Source organism: Poeciliopsis prolifica, unplaced genomic scaffold (genome assembly GCF_027474105.1).
Source record: "Poeciliopsis prolifica strain line A6 unplaced genomic scaffold, Auburn_PproV2 SCAFFOLD089, whole genome shotgun sequence".
Lineage (NCBI taxonomy): Eukaryota > Metazoa > Chordata > Actinopteri > Cyprinodontiformes > Poeciliidae > Poeciliopsis > Poeciliopsis prolifica.
This window is the reverse complement of record NW_026562464.1, coordinates 719,011-745,677: the sequence shown is the minus strand read 5'-3', so window position 1 is coordinate 745,677 and position 26,667 is coordinate 719,011. Positions and strand designations below refer to the sequence as shown.

The following is a 26,667-nucleotide window of genomic DNA, read 5'->3' as shown; positions in this document are numbered from 1 at the left end:
TCTCTCTCTTGCAGAACTGAAAGAACAGAGAAAACGACACAATCACTCAACATGCCATAGTAAGGATGATACAAAGTTGGGTCTCTCTTAATTTATAAAACTTTCATCATTCTGCACCCATAGTGCTCTGCTGCTTTTGTGTCTTTTCAGGCTGCTGGGCGGGTACTGTTTAAGAGAGAACACTGTAATGAGTATCCAGGGTGACTGGCAAAGTGAGTCACAAAGTAGAGAAATATATTCCCAGTGTTCTCTTTGGTTGCCAGAGGGGAAGAGTAGCTCCGGTATCCCATGAAAGGCTCCAATGCAGGTGTATGCCACTGGGCAGATTAAAGGGTTATTATTTAATCCCTCCATTTGATCTGGCATGGGTCATCATCTTGAAAATACAGCAGGACTGCATGACCCACTTTTGATAATAACGCAAAACTGACTCAGTGGCGAGAAGGAGGTAGTTTCAAACTAACCAGGGACAATCTTTGTGATCAAAACAATTTCTTCCTTGTCGTAATGGGGTTATGAAAAGGCAACAATGGCTTCCAAACGAAGGGACCTGACCCAAATGAACACACACCTGGAATGTTTGTTTCACATGAACGACGTTTTTTTCCATCTGACTGACTGACTGACAAGTTTCTGCCTTGTAGGTGAAGGAAGAGAAGAGATTTGAAACAGCTATGTGGACTGAGCTTAATTACTCTCTTTGAATAATTACTCTCTTTGAATACTGTCCTTTGGAAATGTCATGCTAATTAACCAGTTACCATTGGATCTCCTTAAATCAGATTATGGGGACAGTTTATAGTTTTAGCAGCATATTGGGGACGCTCAAACTAATTAAACAACAGTGGCCAACTTAAGCAAACAGTTTACTGCAACTTTCTAATAACTTCACTGTTTCAAAAACCACTATGGGATTTACAATTAATCTGAATTTTTCATCTAAATCCCATGAAAGGCTCTTCCTTGGAAATGTAACTGGATCTATATTAATAGTTATATATTTCCATAAAATGTTTTCTTTAATGTATTTGTCTGTTTGCACCTGACTGTTCTTGTGTTCCTCTGTGTCTGCTGTGGGGGGTTTGGTCCTCCAGCTCCGCCTTACTTTCTTTCTTATTACGCCTTTATAACATTTGATACATGCTAACATTATTATCTTGTACAGATCGGGTTGGAGAACTGGAGCACATGCTATGTGCTAATGCTAATATCTCCTGATTGACAGATTAATAAACAGACCGCCTCCAAACCCAGACTTGGTGCTTTCAATCAATCAATTAATCAAATTTTATTTTTATAGCACATTTCAGCAGCTAGGCATTTCAAAGTGTTTTACATCATAAAAACAAAAACACAAAGTCATGCATCATGGAATAAACATATTACATTTCATATATAGGCTAATTCTAAACAGGTGTGTTTTTAGTTGAAATTTAAAGGAAGTCAGGGTTTCTGCTGTTTTGTGGTTTGTTCGATCATCACACACACAACGCAGAAGCCCATCGGTCACAAATATATTCTAACCACTTAAACCTTCTCTCTTTTTTGTCATGACCACTGATTTATAAGAATTTTGATTAACAGACCAAGTAGTGCTAGATTGTGAAATGGAAAAAAAATTAAAGTTTTATGCAACCACGCAGATATTTCTTAGGACGTGTAAAAAATAAGTAAAACTCAAGGAATAAAAATACTTTTGCAAGAGGCTTTAAATGATATTATGATGGTAATTTTTAGTTCAATTGCAAAAAACTCAACTCATATAAACGTTATTTTTTGTATGTTTCAAAACGTTCCTCCTGGAAGTAAAGGACCAATCATAGCCTCCGTAAGCGTTTCAGCAAGAGCAAGATAAGATGAAACCGTGAAACTTGAAAAGATGTTTTAAAACGGTGTTAGTTTGCCATCTAGCGGTGAACAGTGAGGCACACACAACGAGGCAGGATCTCTACATTGCAGGTTCTTTTAATGTTACAAATTGATGACACAAAAGACAGTCACTTCGATTTTTTATATTATCAGAAAATAAATATAAATAGCTTACAGGTTTCATTTAATGTGAGAATACTTTAAGGGTTCAACTGGGGTGAGAAGACTTAAATGTTGATGCAGGAGAGGGATGGCAATCATACAAAGGTTTATTTTCTCACCTGCTCCTTTTCGAAAAATTTATGTATGAATGTTTATCTCTATTATTTTTCTATTCTGATTTAACTTTTTACTTTTCATTGTCTGTGTCTGAACTAAATGAATGAATTAATGAATGAATGAATAAATAAATAAATAAGGTTTGGATGTTTTCAGATCCCACTTCTGTTTGGAATTTACCAAAGCAGAGACATTAACTTATCATCATTGTTTTATGTATGCAAAAACCAATAAGTTTTTTTTTTTTTTTTTTTTTTACAAAACATTTATTCACAATCATAAAGTGCGCAAAATGCAATTAAAAAACAAGGTATCACATCAGGACAATGTTAAAAATTATTAAAGAAGAAGAACAATCAGAGCAGTCAAAACAATAAGCAATAGACCTACTTTTGTTTTGTTTTTTGAAACTACGTATAACATATACATATCTCGTGGTGTATATTCATAAGATAAAATTATTTAAATTTAATTTTGATGCTTTGATTTTTCAGAGCATGGAAAACTGAGGGCTGTTGAAATCTTTGTATTTGGTGTTAAACTTGTGAGGTGTGGATCTGATGAGTGCTGAGGCTCAGCTGGGAAGCCACCCATGCGCTGACGTCACGGGGCTCTGACAAGCTGGTGGTACCGGAAGAAAAGATGGCGGATCATGAGGAGCAGCTATCCGACGAGGAAAAGGTAATATTCTGATAAAAAGCAGGTTAATGTTCCCAGTGAAAACGCTTGGGTTACAGGTTTTACTTTCTTGGCAACTTTTTGTGCGAACTGTGACGTCGGTTGGCGTGATGGAATTTGGAGAAAAAACCCGGGCCCGCAACAGAGCTGCTGCTGCTTCTGCTTTATTATTTTTAGCTCAACTTCCGCTCGTTTGCGAATCTCTAACGGGGGGCTCCTTGTACGGTCCTGACTCAAAATAGAACCCGTCAACATATTAGAAATTCAACTAAGTGAACCCCCCACTCTGTTCTCGCTCGGTGGGCTTGCCTTTAGCCCCCGGGCTCTCTAGTTACTGGTGTTGTGGAAGTTTTCAGACCTCAAATATTGCTAGCTTCTTTCGATCATTTAGCCTAGCTGCGCCCTGCTAACACAGAGCCAGACTTCCTAACAGTAACACGCCCTATGCAGTTTGACGCCGTTTTATGAATAAATCCCAAGTGATGCACCGTCCGCTTGTTTAGTTTACAGCTAAATGTTTGTAGAATTATAGGAAGGCCGTTAGATGTGGTATGTAGACATAATTGGAAACTCCAGAAACCAGCTTCGTTTTAAAAAAAGTAAAACATAACCACTCGGAATGCAGTCATATATTCATATCTTTAAGAAGTGCATTCAGGAAGCAACAGACACTCAACATGAACGAGTGTCTGTTGAAAACTTTGTTGTTAAGGCAGTATTTCAACCATTTTTGATCCTGTTAAAAATGTTTCATTAAAATGTATGAAAATTGTCAATGATTTGATGCTAATCATAATCTGACGGATTAACGTTTCTTAAACTGATCCAGTCAGGATTCACTGAATATTTAGCTTTTTATTTTTCAGAAATGAATACTTTCTTGCTAACTCTTGTAGGTGCTTTTATGTTGCTCTTCATTGTTTTGTTTTGTTTTTCTTTTAAGAAAAGCAATGTTTTATTTCTTTATTTATAGAAAGGATAGTTCAGTTTTTTTAAAGTTACCCTTAGATATTATTGCAGCTGATGATGTCACGTATTATTGTGAATGTCATATTGAACATCCACACAACCCAAAACATTGTGTATGTTCCATTTCAACAGTTAGCAAGCAATATTGATTTTAATTTTTATAAATGGTCATTTTAAATGTACTCAGCTAATTTTATTTCAGCTCATATAAAAACTGCTAGATTTTATATATATACACACCCTGTGAGAAACAATTTTAAATGATAGTCAATGGCAAGAAGAAAAGTCTAAGGGATGCAGCTAGTTCCCTTTATTCCAAAAAAAATTTACATCAGAAATTAAACCTTGACTAAAATTTTGCATCAAAACATCCAAAGTAATAAAATCTGGTAAACACAAAGGTTAATAATTCTCCAAATTAACATTTGAAATGTGTTTATATATTTCAATGTCTTAAAAATATTTTCCTTAATGGGGTATAAAACATTTTTTCTGTGTAAGGTAGAATAATTTTGGTGGCTGTTCTTGCTCCATTTCATTCACATTTGTGGACATTTTTTTTATGCAGTTTCCTTCTGGTTTATGTCAGCTATGTCTAGATGAGCAGTTCAAGAATACAGGAACCAAAGTAAAGCTCAACATGCTAAAACTGCTAGATTATTTTGGGGTGTTTGGGTTTCTTAGCATTACTGTAGTATTTGCTGCAAATATCCCCAAAGATGGTCCAAGTACCAAGGAGAGGTGATTTTTTTTTTTTATCTTTGTTAATTTTTTAAATGTTTTTTTCTATTGATTTGCTTTAACTCTCTCCCAGAAGCCGTCACATTTAACTTTGCTTCATGCTGTTTGATTTCTCACAACTGTGCTTAAAAGTTGTTGTAAGAAGTTGAACCTTATGTATTCTCTGTGGGTTTTGTCAAACATTTTTGCTGTGGATGATGATGCAACATGTATCATCAGTCTCAAAGCCATCATTCAAGACATCTTGTGATGTGTTTAGATGCGTCTATAATTTTTGGTTATCAGCAATCTATCAAACTACAGAATAGTGACCTGTTTGCCTTAAGTGTCTACTAGATTAATTGGTTGCAGTGTTATCTTTCAATGTGTGTATTGGAGGTTAATTCCAGTTTATTTGATGACAACTTTTCTTTTGTTTTATTATGGCCAGTAATTTGAAGGTTTGGTATAGGATGTTGCAGAAATAGAATATCTGCTTATTATTCTTCCCTTTTAAACTCTGAAGGAACAACCCGAAAGCCTGTTCAGAACATGGGAACATCTCTGCTGCTAATTCTCACGAAAGATTCTGAAAAGCTTTGAGTCATTTGAGTAGCAACCTCATCGGCTTCCTCACTGCAGTAAAGAAACCGCACTGTTATAGGAAGTTACTCAATCTGCTTTGTTCCTGTTCCCTCCATTGACTCTTTAAGGCAGGTATCAGAAATGATGCAATTATTATAGTTTACTTGTTAAGTGATTATTCTGAGAGAGATTTAATCAGATTTATGACAAACTTTACAGATCTTGAAACTGAACGGAACATAGATTTAGCTATATTCAGACATTTTAGACTGAAAAGTTTGCAGGTTATTCAGACCTGCAAAGACATTTTATTTTCGCTTAGAATCAGACCTTCATAAGTGTTTAAATTTGAGAAGAATTGCCATAGGTTATATTCAGCTTTTATTTAGTTCTGTAGAGATTCATTCATGCCGGAAGACTTTAGATTTTTTTTTTCATACATAACCGAAGAAATCCCCAGTGAGCCTCCAGATCAAGCCCACTCTATGTAGCTCCTCAGAGATGAATGAGGAAGCTGAATGTATTGGTTTCAGTGACATGCTACAAATGATTAAACGAGGGAGTTAAATATACCTTTTATGGTTTTACAAATGAGTGATTGATAAAAACCATATTAGTAATAGGAAAACAATTGGTTTGTTCACACTTCTTGTAATTGCCATGGCGAGTAAAGCAGGAAAAAACAATTTGGGGGCTCTGAAAGTTTTTCACTCATCAGGCACTGATGTTTTTAAGCCTTTATTTTTGTTTATGATGATGAAAACACATTTAGGATTAGAATATTACAGTAGGCCAATAAAAACATTTGTAATACAAAGCTAGTTTTTAATCTGTTACATGTGCCTTATTGTAACATGCATACCAATTTATTGAATGACTGTAAATTACATTTTTTGATTTATTCATTGACCTGTTACAGTGACACATTTTGCTAGGAAATAATTTGTTCCAGAAATGACTACAATAAATAATCGTACTGTTGTGAGACTATTTTCAACGAATGTAGCAATAACAATGGCATATTAATATAAACAGCATTAGGTGTCTCCATTATTGGCATTTCTTTTGTAAATTTATCCCATCTTTGCATTGCTGCCGGCCTGTGCACTGGCTCGTTTAGCACAGTAGATGCATGCCTTCCAATTTATGTGCACTAAAGTTTTAATAAAAGGAACCATTGATCACCTTTATTGGTTCCTGAACAGACTTCCAGAACCAGGACAGAGATGTCCCTGAACGATGCTACTCAGTCTAAAGAGCAACATGGCTGACGTCTTTGAGAGTTTGAGCCTCAAAAAGATGTCTGATGTCTCTCTCTTTCTTTTTTTTAAACTTTATTTTTAATGAAATTTTTATACACGACAAAACTTTACACCAACAATAAAGGAAGGCAAATAACAATAATAATAATAATAATAAAAAAAAGATTAAAATAAAAAAAATTACAACATGGTCAATGAACAGCATTCAGAACAGAGGTCACCAAGGGAGGGGGACAGCAATATATTGCATAAAAAGAAACTGAACAGACAGTGTTACAGTGTGTGAAAAGTTTCATGAAGAGACAAACAGGTGGGAGTTTCTATCCAAAATTACTGAGTCCTGCTAAACCACACAGCACCAAGCCCCAAATACCACCCCGAAAAAAACAATTTACTTTGAGTTCTTGTTTATTAACCATTTCAACCAATATTTTTGGATTTTGTTTTCCTGGAGTCTTATGAAGAAGGTAAGCATTTCCATTTCACGTATTTCTTCTACCATGCCTGACCAGTCACATAACGTTGGAGGACTCCCACTAAGCCATTTTCTTGTTATTGCTTTCTTTCCGCTATCAGTAATATTTTCAGAAGGTTCTTATCCTGAGTGTTGAGTTCATTTGGTAAATTACTTAAATACATACTTTTGAAACTGTGCTGAATTTCAAAACCAAGAATTATTTCTTTGGTTAATTTCAGCCAATAGGAACAGCCCCAGAAAATATGAAAGTGGTTAGCCATCACATTGTTACATTGTCTCCAACAATGCCCAGATTCAGCTCTGCCGGTCAGAGAAAAAGTTCTTTTAGGGGTTATGAAAAACCTAACAATATTCTTCCATGAAAATTTTCTCCAGTGACCTGAGCAAGTGGTGGTAGAGTTTGTTTGGCCTATGTTGAGCCACTCATCCTCCATCAGTGTTATTTTTGCCTCCTTTTCCCATGCATTTTTAACAAATAATGTAGACGTTTTTTATTATTTTCTAAGCACATGTATAGTCTGGACAGCTTCTTATAAGATTTACCTTTGTAAGCATCGATAAAGATGTTGATGAGGTCCTGATCATGTTATAGTTCTTATTAAAGTGGTGCCTGAGCTGCAAGTATCTGAAAAAGTCTCATTGGCAAGGTTACATTTTTCCTGTAGTTGTTGGAAACTTTCCAGAACAGTTCTAGAAGAAATCACGCGGTATGACTTCAGGCCTTTTCTGGTAAGCTGATTGAATTTTGAGTCAAGTTGTGCTGGTACAAAATCCCTATCATTCTCAACCCATCTTAATAACCTAGTTTTCTTCTCTAAAAGTGGGTTAATAAACTCTAAAGCAGATGTTGAAAGGGACTTTTGTGGAAACACATAATTCATCTGCATGTTTAGTCATGAGGTATTTATCACCCAGCAGAGCTTGCAGGGGGACATCAATTTGACTTAATTGTAGTTCTTTCCATTTTCCCTCATATCCCTCTGTATCCTCCGGAATCCCGTACACACGAATATTGTTTCTGCATGAGCGAGCTTCTTAATCAGTCAGTTTGGCTTGAATTTTATCTTGGTTGTTTGTAGCACCTCTTTCGCCGCCGCAGTCCACTCCTCCATTTCTGTCACACGTTTTAACGACTCCTCCGTTCTCTTCTATGTCCGACACAGTTCCATTTGATCTTCTCTTGAAAACTTCTTAAATCTCTCTGCATTTCTGCAGAAAGTTCTTGTGAAAGTGGCTCAGCTCTTCCTTCACGTCTGCACAGATAGCTACGATCTCTGGATATGCTTGCCTGAAGCCCTTCCATAGCCATGTGGTGGTCTGAAAAGCCTTCGTCAAATAGTGTTTTAAAACTTCTCTTGTCTGTTTCTTGTGTTTGTTTTGAATTTCCGTTACTTTTTGATGCCTTTTCCCTTTTCATCATAAAATAATCGATTTTAGAGGGTTAACTGAGCTCTATTACGCGACCGAATTGGGAGCTCTGGTTCAAACCGGAAGTCCCAATCTGTTCTCTCTCTAAATGCACACAGCAGTATGAGGATCTTGCAGCTGGAGGCCATATCTGGTGGCTTCCGCCTGAAACTGAAGAATGCAGCAACAGAGGAGAGCTGTCTGCACCTGCCTGCAACCAAACTGCCCTGCTGTCGCATATTTTGCAACATTTTGAGTTTTGTCTTCCTGTGTTCACTGTTAAAACAAAATTTCTAGTTGCGTTTTTTGTTTTTAAAGAATACTCCCGGCTTTGAAAGATAGGGAAGAGATTACAAGATTATGGATTTGAAGCTATCAAGTAACATTTTTTTTACTCTTATATGGCTGGTGTTTGTTGCATTTAATTATTAAATTAGAACAAAGTCAACACAAGAATTTTCTAGTCCTTAGAAAGTCTGATGAGACTATGGTACCTCATTGAACACCTGAAAGTAGTGTCAGTCACGCTCGTGTACTGGGACCAGTACCTGTATTTAATTCTTAAATCAAATGCGTCATTGTAGTGTGCAACTGTTGAACATAATAATATCAAAGTGTTGCTGTGAAAATATTATCACACCAACGCATGATTTTTAAATCATTAACTTGATTTAAAAATAAAATACTGGTGGAAAAAGCCTTGAAAGTAAAATTTGGCACTTTTTTTCTTTGTCTCAGTTTTTTCATAAATCTTTTATAATAAAGAATTTTTTTTTTGGGAGTTATTGCTTGAGTGTGGTTTCACATCAGTTGAGGAGATTAAGCAAAGTTACTCCCTACAGGAACGGTTGGGACAGGGTGGGGTTTAGGGAGCTGTGGGGGCTGGGGGCTCTGCAGTTTCACAGAAACAGTCATTGGGTAATATGAGCAGGAATATACAGTGAACACATGGAGAACAGGGACCAGCTGGATCCCACGCTGAGGGGGTTCCTTATTTCCCACATTGTTTGTGTTTTTGTGTGTCAGAACTATTGTTGAAACAGCAGTCACACTCAATGATTTTCCCCAAAAAAAAAAACATCAAACGGCTTGATGTTTTTTAGGTTATCTGTGGTAGGGGAGAGAAAAATTGGAGGTCAAATGACCTCAAATTCATGACCAGAGATTCTAAAGCATGATAACCGAAGATCAGACAGCATGGACTCAACTTGAGGTGATGATCAGGGTTGAAAAGTTGACTGTTCCCATTTTTTGTTTCAGATAAGATAGTAATGCCCAGTTCACACTACACAACTTTTTGCCCCAATTTTGCCCTTATCTTAGAATGTTCTGAGTTCTAATATTGTTGCTTCCGACAATCGTAACCGATCATCCTGTCGTGTGGTGTGTTACTTCTGATTGGGTCCAGTTGGTGGAACATCGGGACCGCTTTGATCTAAAATGGGGGATATTAAACGTGTTTAATCATTTTGGCTCATTCATCGCAATGTCTGGTGTTTCCCCAAATGGGAGCGAGAAGGAAGTCTGTTGAATGTGACAAGAAATCAGAAAGCGATATGACGTAAGCATGGTAGGAATCTCAAAAACAGCTGGCATGGCGCAATCGAGAGTCCGCTGGACTTCTGACATGGAAGATTGTTTGGTCGAAATGTGGAAAGAACGCAAGTGTTTTATTTAACATTTCGTCTAAAGAGTATCACAACAGAAATTACAAAGAAAGAAGCTGGAGCGAAATTGCGACGGCAATCGATGTACCCGTAATCCATTATATATTTATATATAGGATTACGTACTTTGTCTTTCAAAGAGCTAGATGTTAAACATTATTTTGAACTGGCAGGCCCTCCGAAGAGTCAAAAGCTTAGCTTTTCGGTGCTGACTTGTGACTTACAATGCTATGGTGAATGAAATGTGCTTAATTAGATCTCATAAAACCATAAGTGAAACTTTATCCTTATACGGAGCAGCATGCTATTGGATCGTTGTTGTTTTTTTAAATGAAAGATAATTATAAAATTATTGCACAGAGTACATCTGGTTGAGAAGTGCATTCCAATCTTTGGTTGAAATGGCGCATTTGATTATATTCTGCAGTCATAATACAATTTTAAACAATACAATAAGTTTCAATTAAAAGAGCTGGAATACGTGAAGCTTTTGCGGTCAGTTGGGGGAAAAAGGATAACTGCCATCAGATTTTCTATAAACGAATATGCAGGAAATGCTTTCTTCTACTTTAAGCTACTCTGATGTTTCAGTCATTCCGTTTTCTGAAACAAATGACTGTTATATTCTATAACAACATAAACACAGCAAAAAATTATAAAATTATACGTAAACAGTTAATTAAACGACAAAACCAAAAACATTAAAAACAGTATTTTTTATTAAAAAAAAAGAAAAAAAACCCTCACCTCCATGTTGCGATGCAACAAATATCATCCTTGCTCGCGATGTCTCCAGTTCTTAATCCAAAGCTTTGATTTTTGGTTCCGTCTTTTTTGGGTTAACATAAGTCTGCAAACTAAAGTTACCACTTCAACGTCGTTGTCCATGTTTGTTTGTTTACTCTAAATTCAGCTGTGGTAGCGCAGAATTTTAATTTTAAAGATTTCGTAGCTGGAATTAGAATGTCTTCGAGTGAAACCTCACACTCTACGATCGAACCCGTTACACCTACTTTACATCGGCTAGTGTGTGATCTCTCTCTCACGTTTTCAGAATCAGCCGACTTTTCTAAAATCGTGTAGTGTGAGCTGGGCTTAATACAGATTCTAGCAGTTTAGCAATTGCAGTTTTCTGACCAATCACCAATCTTTAAAAACCTCTGATTCTAATTTTGGCTAATACCGATTTGAGAAATTATAATTTTTTGTCTGTCAAATTGCTAGGGCCCTGTACACACAGAAACAAGCATGGTATATTTTTGTAAACTGTAAAGAACAAAAGTGGGCCCACGTGACAGGATTCTACACTACAAAAAAATTGGTGTAGCAGGTTTGCTGGGCCAATCGGGGCGTTCTAGCACTGCCAGAGAACAGCGTTAGAACAGCAGTTTGGTCAGTTTTTGCATGTTTCTGCACAACTGGTACACTTAATTTATTTTTAAAATACCTAGAGTCTGTTGACAACTGGTGTTATAAAACAGAAACAGTATGACTTTAAGATTTAAAGTGACATGGCGTCAAGGACAACCAAAAACTCTGCCGAACGATGCCATGTTTATTTGAAACTGGCATTCTGGAACCTGATTTTTAAAATTTTTTTTTTCAAATCGCTTCAGGTCGTCCCAAGATGCCAAATCTGCGTGGACACATCCTAAACCACAACAAGCTTTTGCGGATCCAGCTGGAATTGTCTCTGTAGATTTGGCCTAGATGTAGCAACAAAAATGCTAAGACGGCAACAGCAGCTGAATTTTCAGACCATTGCAGTGGATAAGATTGGTTTCAGATGCAAGTGTTGACCGATTGCCTAAAGTTTAAGAAATTGGGGCTGATTTATCAGTGGCTCCCTATTGGCTTAGGGGGTGAGTTTAGAGGTGAAATAACATCCTGCCAGTCTGATAATGTCTGAAAAGCATTTCTCACTTGCTCTTTCTTTGCTATAAACACCAGACATGTCTCAAAAATATCAGAAAGGATTTTACTTCAGATGGCTCTTTACATCCCCTGGTTTTTTAACACTTCAATCGTACTGTAAATTCAAAGATTTCACTCAAAAACAACACACACACCAAAGAATGTTAGCAGAGAAGCCTGTTAGTTTAGTATAATGTGCTGGTGGGAGTCAAAGTTTTTGATGACCTGTAAATATTTGGATTTTAACAAAATGTGACATGTAAATCAACAAAACAAGCAACATTTTTAATTCAATAACACTTTTTGCTGCTAAATTATTGAATAAATCGACATATTTGCTCAACAACAAATATTTGTTTTTTATCTGCTATTCAGACTCAACATCACTTTGGTGCGAAGTGCTATTATATCTATTCAGCTTTCAGGTGTTTCAGGAACACCTGATCATTCATGGAACTTCTTTGAACAAAAACTTTAGAAATGTGAGTTGTTGATGCTGATGTTTTGGGATGTCTGTGCTACTGCTGCATGTTTGGCAGCAGTAGCAAACATGCGACTCCTTGTAGCACAACTTGAACACAATAGCCTTTTCAAGCATCTCATTAGTTTGTTTTTCAAAGCATAAAATAACCCCCAGTGGACCAAGAAAAGCAGCTTTCTCATCCACAGTTGTTTCCGGATGTTGCTTGTGCATCAGATTTATGGGCGTTGTAGAAACGTGAATACAAAGGTTCCATCCATAATCTTTGTATGTTTTTTTTTTTTTAAAGTGTTAATTTTACGTATTAAAATCTAGATTAAAAGGTTTAATCTAGTTCAGATTGTGAAATTTTACGCAAACAAAATTAGGTCAATGTTATAGTACAAGGATAGCTCTAATGGAAGCAAAGTTTGAATTTGATCCTAACACACACACGCACACCAGATGTATGCCTTCCTAAGTGCCTTCATTTCTCTTAGCATTGTTCATTAGCGAGAATCAATCTGAAGTTCTGAGATGGTACCACAGCACTTGTATATACACACACTGCTAATAATGGCCCCTGGGACAAACACACTCTAAAGCACACACCCTCAACCACACACACATATATAAACAGCTTCTCTAGCAAACTAACCAGTGATACCAGAAGCGCCCCGACTGGTTCCACTGTTTCCTGCCAGTGATAGAAAGTGGCAGAGAGATACAGAGGTAGGCTAACCTACCACTGTACACTGTGTGCACTACCAGCCTCAGCAGATTTTCATTTCCATATATGGTTGTAAACCAAGCAGGAGAGGGAGGGGCTGCTGTCTCACTGTCAGTTGGACATGTGACCTGGAAACAGGAAGTGCTGTGCTGCACAGCAGAAGAGAAGTAAAGTAATGAGGACTGCTGGTGTAGCTGCAGGCTGAGTGACAGGACGGGGTTTTACTCCTCCCTCCAAACCTGTGACAGACACCTCACACCCTCTGTTGGCCACAGTGTGTATACAGAGGAAATTCACAGCTTTTCTTTTTTTTTCTTTTTTTGGCGAATGCAGAACTTGCAGTTCAGAAACAGAAGTTTGAGCAGAATAAAAAATTTTAACGCTGCTTTAACGGGGTCTGTTTCATTCCGAAGCATTTAGTTCAACTCTTAAAGGGTTATTATAGTCACAAACATTTGAACGATGCTAGTCAGTTTTTGAGAATTGTAAAACCCATATTAAAACTCTCAGAATCACCAGAAATAATTATTTTTTGTGAATTTTCTTTTTCTTTTATAAATTAATGTTAATCACCTGAAAATAACAGAGTACATGTCACTGTTATCTTTCCATGCATGTTAACTACTTTTTTTGAATTCAATTTAAAAATAATAATCAAATCTATGTTTCCTCCTGTCATACCTAGATTTTAATATTAATAGATTTTAGTACCTCCTATCCAGATAAAAAGTCAAAAATTATTCTGGGTGAAACTATATCCTAATATTTTAATCTGCATGTTTATTTTAAAAGAAGCTAATACATTTCAGCACAGATCAGTCTTTGGTTTCATCAGCCTATTCACATTTTCAACTTCCTGCAATTTTAAGCGCACAGTTTTCAGGTTCCTAACACTGTAAAACATTGATATTAGTCCCAAAGACTTTTCTGTTAGCTGTACCAAAGTATTTAATACATTTCACATTATGTCACTTTATATCTTCACACTTTAATGCACTTCATTGGGATTTGATGTGTTGGCTCACGATATTTGAAAGACATCTTGTACACCCTGATACTCCACTTTACTCTGATACCCCTAAATAAATTCCATTGCAACCAAATACCTTTAGAAGTCACTGGATTTGTAATTAGTTCCAAGACTATATCGGTTTTCTTTCACTTTTGCACTGGTTGGGATTTAAGTTCAATGAAACACTTTGAATTTAATGGTTGTAATATAACGACGTGAAAAGGGTCTGGGTGTATTTGCAGTTTTACAACGTGTGCTGTAAATGTATTTGATCAGAAACACTTTCCTGAATTTTTTTTTCGTCTTATGAAGGAATTCTAACAGATTTTGTATAATCCATTGCATACGCCTAAAAGAACAGATTATTAGAGTGAGTTCTGTCGGTGATTTCTGATCTGTACTCATGTTTTGCTGTTTTGCTTGCAGGTACGCATAGCAGCTAACTTTGTCATCCATGCCCCACCAGGAGAGTTCAACGAAGTATTCAATGGTGAGTTCTCCAATTCTTTCTCATTTAACAGTAAAAAATTAATTGATCTCCACAATTTAACTTTCAAAGTTATTTTGATTCTTAATGTTAAGTTTATACAACTTTTTAAATAGGCAGTATTATGTAAAAGTAACTTTTTTGAGATTAACATCAAATTACAATGATTTTTGATCATACCTTTAGTGTTGCTTTGATTCTTTCATACATGTTTGAAAAATCCTTTAATCTCTCATGCCAACCACTTAGCTTTGGCGAACATAGCACCACCTTTGAGCTAATCCTTAGAACTGCAGTCTCACAGAGAGTCCCTCACCTGCGACTTCCCCTTAGACTAGCCAGCAGGATTAGCAAACATCTGTTGGTACTGCAAGTCTGTTCAGCTCATTATAGGAGCTACTTCCCATTGCAGCCCTGGTAAAAATGTTGTTTATGGATTAATAGTGGAACGATGTTGTGATGACTTTCTGAAGGCAGAGTTACAGAATAAGCAGGAGTTTTTAAAGAGACAGCGGCCCAATTTCAAGGCATTAAATTACAAAGTCAAATTTCTTTTAAGCCATATTTGACATATTCAGCATTTTTATAACTGAAGGCAACATAGCTACTAGAAATGTGCCTAGAAAACACATACTGCCCCTTCAACAATTCATCATCACATAATTTAAATATTACCATGCTGCAGAAGAAAACGGCTTTCATGTTGTGATTTCTGAGTCTGATGTCCTGGTCAAATGTATACATTTACCTATAAAACATCCCCATACCTCATTTCTTTTTCCGTTCCTGAGGTTTCAGTCTGAGGCTGTTTAAAAGCTGTGGACTGCAGAAGTCTTTTGTTCCTATCTGACTCTTCTGTTGATAGACGGCGATGACATCGCCACAGACATGTTGCTGCTAGTCAGAATGGCAAGTACACACTCACAGTGTACTGTAAACACTTGCTAGATTAGAATTGTAGATTTCTTTGTATATTTGCAGTAAACACACAACCAAAACCCCCAGTTTCATATCATTTTGTGCGTCATACACTAGATCCATCAAGATCTCAGGCTCTGAGTGCTTTCATATAATGCAGTTGAGATTGCGGAACCAATGGAGTCTTAGGGCCAGGTTAAGGATTTTTTTTAATATTTATTTCTGAAATAAGCTATTAATATTATGAGAAAAAAGTTTTATGACTAAGTTGTAGTTATGCAATAACAAAATCATAAGAAAGCTGACTCACCTCACTATAACGAAATTTAGCAAATGGTATAAATAAAGTTGATTGGCATAATATCAGCAGAATAAAGTTGTAATAATACCAGAATTGTGTGTCAATTGTGTACAGACAAAGTAAAGGTATCAAAGTTTTTATAAATTGCTGTACAGAACCTGTTTTCAGTCGAGAATGCTACATTCATTTTTTTTAACAAGTCCAAGAGTTGTTGAATTTACATAAGAAACCGTGAAGCGGAGCCATGCCACACAGCATTATGTTGTCTCATTGTGTGCAGAGCAAGAACCTTTCCCTCTTTAATAACCTCAACCTTTTATTGCACATTTTGCTGTAACAGATGGCAGTGTGTCAATGTTTTCCCTCTTTTTGTCCCACTGCTCCCACCGATACAACAGAGAATGAGATGCTTTCGCCAATTGCAACTCAGTCTCCACAACACAAGCTTGTGCTTGTGACCTCTAGGGATTTTAAGTGTGTTTTGGCATCACAAATTCCTACCATGATCTGTTGGCACGTCTGAGGAACACTGGAGGACGTGGGGGAGAAGGGATCTGTCAGCAGCTTATCACAGTCTGACAGACACCCGCAAGAACAGACCCCTCCGTTCCCCAGCACTTTGCTCACTTTGATCTGTTAGTAATTTTGAACCCTTTTCCACTTAGCTAATTTAGCATGTCTGCTTCTGTTCCTCTGGCATAAATCCTGTAAAGACTGATGGGAGGTGAATTTGTGTTTGTGACATGGAGCTGCAGCCTGTGCCTTTACCTTTTTCCCTCTATTTTTCTCCTCAGATGTGCGATTGCTGCTCAACAATGACAATCTTCTCAGGGAGGGTGCAGCACAGTAAGTCTATTTTGTCAGGACATTTAGAGGCCTCTGAAGTTTCCATGCAGTAAATATTCAGTTGCTGGCTCATGGCCAATTAATGCTCAGCAGAGGAGGGCTTAAGAATTACATTGTCAGAAACTTAGTTCAGAATCTTTGTAGAGCAGTGCTCTGATTATTTTGAAAAGAAAATAAGTTAACAGATGATTAACAGTGATCCTTTTAGCCATGAGTGGCCATTTTCTTCCTAATCCATCACATTGTCTTGATCAGCAACTAAAATATGACTTTATATTCAGAGAATGGATTAATATAGGGTGTAAATTGTATTAATAACAAAATTGTTTATTTTCATCTTTTAGTGCTTTTGCACAGTACAACTTGGACCAGTTTACTCCGGTGAAAGTAGAGGGCTACGAAGAACAGGTGAGCTCCCGTTTCGCTCAACCATGAGAAAAGTAAAAGAACAGGAATTCAGTTTTAGTGTGGTGATTTATTTTCTGCCTTTCTAACATTGTCTAAATCAGTGTTTAAATCTGGTGATTGGCTGGTACCACCACCATTTTGATCATTTATTTTGGGACAGACAGTCTTTGAGGTTGGAAGGCCTTCCTCAGGGAGTCTGCGCATCATTCTTAAGTTAATTTGTGTAAAATTAAAGCCTTAAAATATCTTAAGTTAATTTAAAAACTATATGGCATTTATGTTATTCATGTGTGATCAATTTTGGCAGCTCTATTGAATCTTGTATATTCTGTTTTTTTTTGTGTGTTGTTTTTTTTTTTTTCTTCTTTTTTTTATTCAAAATGTTGATTCACACTCTGACATCTTTGTATTCTATTACTTGAGGTGATTGAGGCAACTAGTAGTCAAGTTCTAATATTCTAATATACCTTTGCTAACTAGCTGTTTTGCATGTATCATTGCATATATATCTTAAACCTAAAACTGCCAGATGATTTGAATCATTTTTAACTTAACTGTAGGTAAGAAAACCTGAAGCAAATACAGTTGATATTTAGACGAGTGACTTGTAATTTGTGCACTTTTCTTTTGTTACCCAGAATTCTATTTGAGAACCTGGCTATCATAAACTGTCAAACAAGATCACATTATTTTTTTTGAAAACCATTTCAGCCGCTTGTTGCTGTCACTTAGTTCCTGTGATGTGACAAATAAATGTTCTGTAATGATTGCAGCGTATTGTGTAACAATGTCATCATGTCCCTGTGTTCTTTATCGACGCCTGAAATTCCCCTGTCAGACACCCAGCAGGCTGAGCTAAGAGTTGAGCTGGAAGGCGCATGGAAAGTTCAGGCTGACGTCTATGTCTTCAGTTTTTTTTTTTTTTTTTTTTTTAATGGAATATATTTTTCTTTGCCTCAATAAAACGGATTAGTTTTGTTTTCTTGTTTCTCCCCCTCTTTCTTTGCCTCCACACCGTGGTTCAGGTCTTAATTACAGAGCATGGTGACCTTGGGAACGGCCGGGTCCTGGACCCAAAGAATAAGGTCTCCTTCAAGTTTGACCACCTGAGGAAGGAGGCCAGTGACCCACGCCCGCATGATGTTGATGGCACTATGGAAGGCTGGAGGAGCGCCGTGGACTCTGCCGTCAGGGCCTACGTCAAGGAGCACTACCCTAACGGAGTGTGCACCGTAAGTTCATCCCTCTTCTTGGAGCCAGCAGCAGATGTTTAGTTTTTAAAAGCTGGGCATTACACTGAGTAGAGTTTTATTGCAACATTCTTACTACATGTTCTTTAATGAACAACATTTTAACCTGTTTCTGTTTTTCCTTCAGATTTATGGAAAAACCATCGACGGGCATCAAACCATCATTGTGTGCATTGAGTGCCATCAGTTTCAACCCAAAAATTTCTGGTACGTCTCAAACTGTTTAAAAGTTCAAGGGGCAGTGTTATGTAAAATTGACATTTTTGAGCTTCACATCATGTTATGCTATTCCCTCACCAAAAACATACCTGGAGTGTTGTCATGATTGTTTTATGCATGTTTGAGAACTCCTTAAATCTCCTGTGGCAGCCATACCGCTGTGCAAAACACCTGGGTGAACCGAGCACCACAGTTTCCAAGCTTCCACTTGAGCAGCACTCCACCTGACTTCCCCACTCTGCTCCGTCAGACTAGCCAGTAGCAATTAGTAAATACTTGGTGGAACTCAGGTGAGCTCATGATAGGGGTTACTTCTCGATGCAACGTTGTTAAAGGGTTAATAGAGGAGTCATGTTGTGATGACTTCCTGCAGGTGAAGTTTCAAGCTTTACATAGTCAAATTTCTTATTAGTCATATTTAATATATATATGGCATTTTTATAACTGAACTTCACAGGGTACCTAATTGTGTTATAAAATGGCACAATGTGCCTGGAAAATGCACATTATTCCATGTTTAATTTCCCCCTTTGATTGTGATGCATTAGATCCACTGAGCATTACACTGATTATGCTTATTTTTAGCACATGCTGATTTTCAAGACAACCTCAGACTCTGCATAATGTGTGTAAAATGTGTGTAAAACTTTTAAGGCTAATACAATGATTATCAGAGGACTTTGAAAACTCAGCAGCAGTGCTGAGTTGTTTCTCATTGTGTTAATCTAATTGGATAAGAGATGGCTAAATCCTCTTTGCTGCTGGGTTTTACTGAGCTTAGGTGTTGTTTGGGGTAATGATCCCACAAGTCTTGTGACTGCTACCACTGACTGTTCCCTCAGGAGAAAGGGGAGAAATTTTAATGTAAACATATATTAAAGATTTTCAAGCTATAAAATCCGAACTGCAAGCGGTCCGCTCCGAAATAGCTAATAGACCTAAGTAGAATCAGAACTTTCCTGAGTTGGAATGACACTTCCACTGTCAGTGGAAGTGACAATCACTAGTGTCAGTATTTACACACAAATCAAACAAAAATGTATTAAATGTCCTTACATTAAACATACTCTTCATTTAGGCCCACATTTGTGTGTGATTTATTTATTTTTTTTCTGTCCATTCTCTTTATAATGTTTTAGAAAACAGTGTCTTTAGTAAGAGGCTTTTTTAAATTTGGTCTAATACAGGCCGCTACAGATATTTTTGCCGACAGCAATTACGGCAATAACTTTATGAAAAAGTTTTTCTTAATTAGTTACAATATTTAATTTCCCTTTGGGATCAATTAAGTATTTTTGAATTTAGTAATCTAATTTTAAAGAATTTCATTACATGTAAGCAAAAATCATCATAATTAATTGAAATAAAAGCCCTCACCATATCATCTGTTAGTAATTGCTCTAAATAATGTGTAATGAACATAGCAATAAAATTCCTGAAATAAATAGATTTTTCTATGATATGACGGCAATGAACCTTGCGAGCCACATAAAGACAGTTACAAAGTCGGCCTTCTATCACCTGAAGAACATCTCCAGGATTAGAGGACTAATGTCTCAGCCAGATCTAGAGAAACTCATCCATGCGTTTATCTTTAGTCGCATTGATTATTGTAACAGCATCTTCACAGGCCTGTCCAACAAATCAATCCTCCAGCTGCAGCTGATCCAGAAGCTGCTGCTCCTGTTCTCACTAAAACCAGGAAGATAGAGACATAACAGCAGTTTTAAAGTCCCTCCACTGGCTCCTTGTAGCTCAAAGAATAGACTTTAAAATACTGTTGTTAGTTTATAAATCACTGAACGGTTTAGCACCACAATACATCAAAGATCTGCTGTTGTTGTATCAACCTTCCAGACTCTCAGGTTCTGGTTCTGGTTCTGGTTCTGCTCTGCATCCCCAGAACCAGAACCAAGAGAGGAGAAGCAGCTTTCAGTTTCAATGCACCAAAAATCTGGAGCAAAATTCCAGAACAAAGTAAAACAGCAGAAACCCTGACTTCCTTTCCTAAAAACACACCCTGTTAGGATTGTATTTGAAACGTAATCAATTAAAAATATAATGATGGAACAATGTATTGTTTATTCTGTTGCATAATTGTGTTTTTGTGTTTATGATGTAAAGCACTTTGAAATGCCTTCCTGCTGAAATGTGCTATACAAATAAAATTTGATTGAATGATTTATTGAATTGTGACAGTAATTAATTGTTATTGTTTTTGTATTTACATGCAGGAATGGACGCTGGAGGTCAGAGTGGAAGTTCACCATCTCTCCCTCCACCACTCAAGTGGCTGGAATCATGAAAATCCAGGTATCTGACTTGCTCTTTCTTATTGGTGAATCTGACTTTGACAGCAAGTTGAGCGCTGAATCAGAAACAACAGGCATTGGGCCTTTCAGCTGCTTTTCTTTCTTTGGGAAACTAGTTTCAAACATGTTAAAAATTCTCATAATTGAATATTATTTCTTCTCTTTTTTTTTTTTTTCCAAGATATGTGATAAAAGTAGGAAAAACTGAAGCACTGGGCATAATATATGTACACTTTAGCCTCAGATGGAATACCTTGTACATATCTCCAGATCTGTGTTGAATATTTATGAAGACTATTAAGGTAAACTCATTCCATTATACATAATGATTTAGAACAGCGGTATGCTCTCCCATTCTCCTGTATGGGTCACATTGAAGATATTTGTATTTTGTCTAGGCTCCCTTTTCCATATCACATGCTGCTTATGAATCATCTTTTGACAATCACTAGGAGGGAGGGTTGCTCTGATGCAAGCCTATCAGCAAACTCACTCACCTGGAGAGAATTTAAATGGAAAAAAATAATCATCAGATTCTTCAGAAGGCCACATGGTGTCCAAAACAAGCTTGACTGCTCTCGTTTCATTCTGAAGAAGGTGTGGAAGCTGTACTGATAATTACAGTCATATGCTGGTCACATCCCAAATTTAGTAAATATTGGTGTCATGTCTTTGAAAGAGTTCTTTCAACCGAATGTCCCACAAGATTCTGCATTGTCTTTAAGAACTGTAACCAAAAAATAAAGGAAGAGCTAAAATGTTGTTTCTCTGCTTTGCTTTCAAAAGCAGAACTATTAAAGGATAAAATTAGACCTCTCATCCCGATGGAATATACATTGATCAATACTGATTTAGAAACTCATTTTCATCTAGTGAAAAAATAATTCAATAACTTATGAGTTGGTGACTCACTTAGTGCCATCTTTTCACTTTGTTTCTGTTTTTTTTTGTTTGTTTGTTTTTATTGTCTTTTAAAACATTTCTTCAGGTGACTTCCAGAAAGATGGATTGAAATTATTAGTACTGTTGTTAAAAATAAATTAAATTAAATTTAAGGAAGGGAAGTGCAACATATCATCACCAACTTAATATATTTTTAGCATATTTGCATCAATCTGATAAATAAAACTGGACTAATATCAACTTCTGATATTTATTTCCATCTGATCAATCAGATTTTATTTGTATAGCACAATACAGCAGCAGGGCATTTCAAAGTGCTTTACATCATGCCAAACACAAAAACAAAGTCATGCAACATAGAATCAGCAATCAAAACATGACATTAAGTCAAGTTAAGTCTAAAGTTCGACTCTAAACAGATGGTTTTTCAGTTGAGATTTAAAGGAAGTCAGGGTTTCTGCTGTTTTACTTTGTTCTGGAAGTTTGTTCCAAATTTTTGGTGCATTGAAACTGAAAGCTGCTTCTCCTCGTTTGGTTCTGGTTCTGGGGATGCAGAGCAGAACCAGAACATGACAGTCTGGAAGGTTGATACAACAACAACAGCAAGTTGATACAACAAACCTCCCAGGTTTCAGGCTGATTGTTAGTTTTTAGTTGTAATAACTGAAGTTGTGCATTGACTCTGGATCTATAGCTCTAGATCGGCCCTCTTTAGGTACAAAAATAATAACTTCAGTTTTGTTTCTGTTCAGCTGGAGAAAGTTTTGGCACATCCACACATTTATCTGTTCCAAGCATTTATTCAGTGATTGGATGGGGTCAAAGGTCACCTGGTGACATTGTAATGTAGAGCTGAGTATCATCGGCATAATTATGTTAGCTAATATTATTTCCTGTAATGACCTGAGCTAGTGGGAGAATATAAATATTAAAGAAGAGGGGTCCTAGGATTGAACCTTGCAGTACCCACATGTGACCTTTGACCTCTTTGAGAAGTTTCCAGTTGAAACAAAGAAATCCCTGTTCTTTATGTAAGATACAAAGCAGTCGAGCACCGAACCAGAGAGTCCCAGTCAATTCAGTAATATGTCAAAAGCTGCACTGAGGTCCAACAGAACCAGCACTGTCCAACAGAATCTCCCACAGTCCATATTTATATGGATATCATTGAACACTTTTACGAGGGCAGTATCCGTGCTGTGGTGAGCACAAAAACCAGACTGGAAGGAGTCAAAGCAGTTGGTCATCATGAGGAAACTATTTAAGTGTTTACAAACAGTTTTTTCAATAACTTTGCTGATGAATGATTGTCATTTGTTTATAGAGGGGAGGGAGGGAGGTTGGTTCTTTGATAGTGATGCAACAAAGGATTGTAAGGCAGGAGTAAGGCAGTGGTGATATGAGCAAAGTGGTCAAAACTGTAGTGAAGCATGTGTATACTGTTTATATGTATATTCAGTATATATATATGTGGCCATGACAGCATTATTAAGGTCAGATATTAGACCAAATCTTCATATTGGTTCATCCCCAGTTGGAGATTTGCATGTCTAATGCTGTATGTCGTTTTTTACCATATTGTTTCTGTACATTCCATCCATCGTCTGACGCTTATCCAGGGTCGGGTCATGGTGTAGCAGCTTAAGACGGGAGGCCCAGACTTCCCTCTCCCCAGCCACTTCTTCCAGCTCCTCTGGGGGTTTTAATGTTTTCTGATGTAACAAAGGATTTCTAGCTGCTGTTTGATCAGAGAAGAAGTCATCAACTGCCATAGAGGCTGAACTATGCCATCAGGTCAGACACAGAGTGACCTGATTATCTTTCATCTGTTCAGGTTCATTACTATGAGGATGGAAATGTTCAGCTGGTGAGCCACAAAGAGGTTCAGGAGTCCATGTCTGTTTCTGTAAGTATGTCTGCAAACCTGTCTTACACTAATTTTAATCTCCGAGTTGTCAGTGAATAAGTCCAGATTTTTACAGTGATGGTTTTCTAACATGAAAATGTTTCCATGGGGATTCTTTTTTCACTTGCACAGTAGAAATGAAAGCCAGTTTTCTTAAAATCCTAAGCTTGTTCTAAAACAGATGATGAATGTGTTTTTGTTCTTTTAGAATGAGGCTTCAACTGCGAAGGAGTTTGTTAAGATCATGGAAGCTGCAGAGAATGACTATCAGGTATGTTAGTGGTGGGAAACTGACCTTTCACCCCTTTGTGGTATTCATATTCAGAACATGTGACTGGAATGAGCTGTCCAGAATAAAAGGAAAAAAAAGCACTATTGATCAGTGAATGCAACATAAGAAAAACACTCCAGTGTGGAATTGTCACTGCAGCAGCACAATGCAACCACAAAGCTTTTAGAAAGGAAACTATTTGTTGAAACAACTGTACAAAGGATAAAATCTTTAAAATTTTAGAGATTACAGTCTGTGATGGTTACAGTGTGTTATCTGTTCACACTTGCACAAGTGTGCTAATGTTATTTAAGCATTATTGTGTTTTCATTTTTAAATTCTCAAATTCTTCTTTCTCACACAAAGTGTGATGTCTCCCCTAGCATTTATACCTCCTTATACTTCTGGATTCTTCTTGTTATTATAAAAGCAATTGATCATCACTAACTAACTTTCGGTTGTTTTGTGGAATATTGGCTTGATATTACTATGTCTTTCTTTTTGTGACGGTAACATTTTTAAATATTTTTTAGTAATTTTCACATCTTCGAGGAAAATTGAAGTCAGCCAAAATTGATGATGGCAGATCTGAACTTTACAAAATTAACTATCATAGTTTATCTCTTCCTATACGTTAAACCCAGTTGTTACGGCTCACACAACACTAGTGACAATGTTAGAACAAATAACGTCCTAAGAACGTCGTTCGGGGTAAAAAATCCTGTAGTTTGAACTATTGCATCATTCAGTCGGATTCTTCTCTATTTAAATCTAATTATTACTGAAGAGCAATAAACTATACAGACTTCATAATCTGCACTCTTTTGGTTGAATGCAGTATTCATTTCCACTTTGGCTTTATGTTGTTTAGTTTTTATTCAAGTACATTTATTGTGAATGGAGACTGAGAATCTATTTAGCTTTTGGTTTTGGTTGTTTTATTTATTTTGTGTATCAGTCTCAGTGTTAAGTGTTCTTTTGAAAGTAAAGTATATCTATCTTTGGGAGGAAATCGCATGTATTATTACGTAATTTCCATTAAATCAGTGTAAAAAGGTCTTCAAACAATATTATCGTTTATTGCAATAATTTTTTGAGACAATTAATCGCCCAGCAAAATCTGTTATCGTAACAGCCATAAATCTATCTCATCAGAAAGATGATGATACATTCATGTCAGGAATATGTTTTTAGGCTGAGGGAAAAAAAAGAAAAAATAATTGATTTAATTTTATGTTTATAAATCTGCATTGCCAATCTCCTGGAAAATACTGATTCATATTTGTTAATAATTCAGCCTTTGATCTAAGTTTGTCACATTAGTTCTCCTTCCTGTATTACCATTATATATTCACTTACTCTTCCTGTCCTATTTCAGACGGCCATTAATGAGAATTACCAGACCATGTCGGACACTACCTTCAAAGCCTTACGCCGCCAGCTTCCTGTGACACGCACCAAGATCGATTGGAACAAGATCCTGAGCTACAAGATTGGCAAGGAGATGCAAAATGCTTAAAAAGAAAAAAAAAAACAGCAGAGAAGAAAACAGACAGATCCCCTCGACCCCTCACCCCCCTCTCAAACAATGTTGCATGACTGGATAGTTGTATTGTCTTTGTACAAAAATTAGAGAAAACAGGAACAAAGAAGGGTTTGGTCTCACAGCCAGAAGTTATCCTATACCTTTCTTTACATGCACTGTATTATTGGATCCATGATGACAAAAGTTTAGCGTATTTGGGGAAAGATGAAAACCAAAATCTAGAGGAAGCATTGGAAGACAGGGGAAAAAAGGAGCAAAAACAAACTGAAGTTTTATTACCACACATGCAATTTCTGAGTGAGGCCACACCTTTTATTTTGACCTGATAAGATACAGATTGAATTTGCAGATGTGGTTAAAAATAAATCCTTTTTTGGGAGACATTTTATATTTTATTTTATTTTTTCTTTACGAAAGAGCCCAGATATTACGGCTGAAATAAACGAGTCCTTTCACTTCACTGTCAATGTTCCGTGCAGTCAAGTGCTTAAAGCAAAACAAAATAAACGGTTTTGTGTTCATCTTTGGCACAATCAGCCAACATTTACAGACACTCAATGTTTTTGTTCCTTCATTTTGGTACTTTGCCTCACTGTCTGTCCTATATGTGAGATCTCAACTTCGCAGTGCTCCTAGCCTTTTTGACTTGACATTGTTTGAACTCTCACTCAGTGCAGAGAGGTTGGGCCACTTCAACAAGCTTAATTAACAAGACATCAGTCGCTCAATAATGTGCTTAATGTCCAATTTACAATAAAACAAAAAAATCATCACTTTTTCTTCTCCAGTGCTTATTTTTTATTAAAAAAAAGCAGAACCTGACTGTATTATATAAACGAGGCACACTGTAATATATTCCTGTATGAAACAGTCTGTCAGTTTGGTGATTTATTTCCATGAGATTAACTGTAATTCAGTCACAATTATGTTGCATTAAATGACAAATTTTCTATTTACTGACTCACTCCTAATTTCTGAAAACATTTACCGTGTTTGTGACTTCACAGTACTCTGCAGCGCAGCATGATTGTTAAATGTCACCCAGTTACTGTCACGAAGACTCAATCTAACACATGCCAGAACTTGTAGAACTGCTTCATAAACTGTACAACACTACATCAGTTCATTAAAGTTTCTAATTCAATTCAGTTTATTTCTATAGCACCAATTCGCAACAAGTGCACTTTACAAAAGGCAAGTCATTTCAATTCAGTCACCCATGCATTCTAGTTAAACAGTGCAATGTGTTTATACAGATTAGATTAAAAAG

The 26,667-nt window shown here is 36.7% G+C and overlaps 1 protein-coding gene across 1 annotated transcript; it reads left to right on the top strand.

Moving 5' to 3' along the window:
* Nucleotides 1–2,739: 2,739 nt before the first annotated feature.
* On the top strand, nucleotides 2,740–26,349 carry LOC129353389 (F-actin-capping protein subunit alpha-2). The gene is made up of 10 exons (XM_055022700.1): nucleotides 2,740–2,829; nucleotides 14,457–14,520; nucleotides 16,531–16,582; nucleotides 16,927–16,990; nucleotides 18,016–18,222; nucleotides 18,368–18,447; nucleotides 20,694–20,772; nucleotides 23,509–23,580; nucleotides 23,789–23,851; nucleotides 25,230–26,349. The coding sequence occupies exons 1-10, from the start codon at nucleotides 2,791–2,793 to the stop codon at nucleotides 25,368–25,370; spliced, it is 861 nt and encodes a 286-aa protein (XP_054878675.1). The 5' UTR covers nucleotides 2,740–2,790; the 3' UTR covers nucleotides 25,371–26,349.
* The last annotated feature ends 318 nt before the right edge of the window (nucleotides 26,350–26,667 follow it).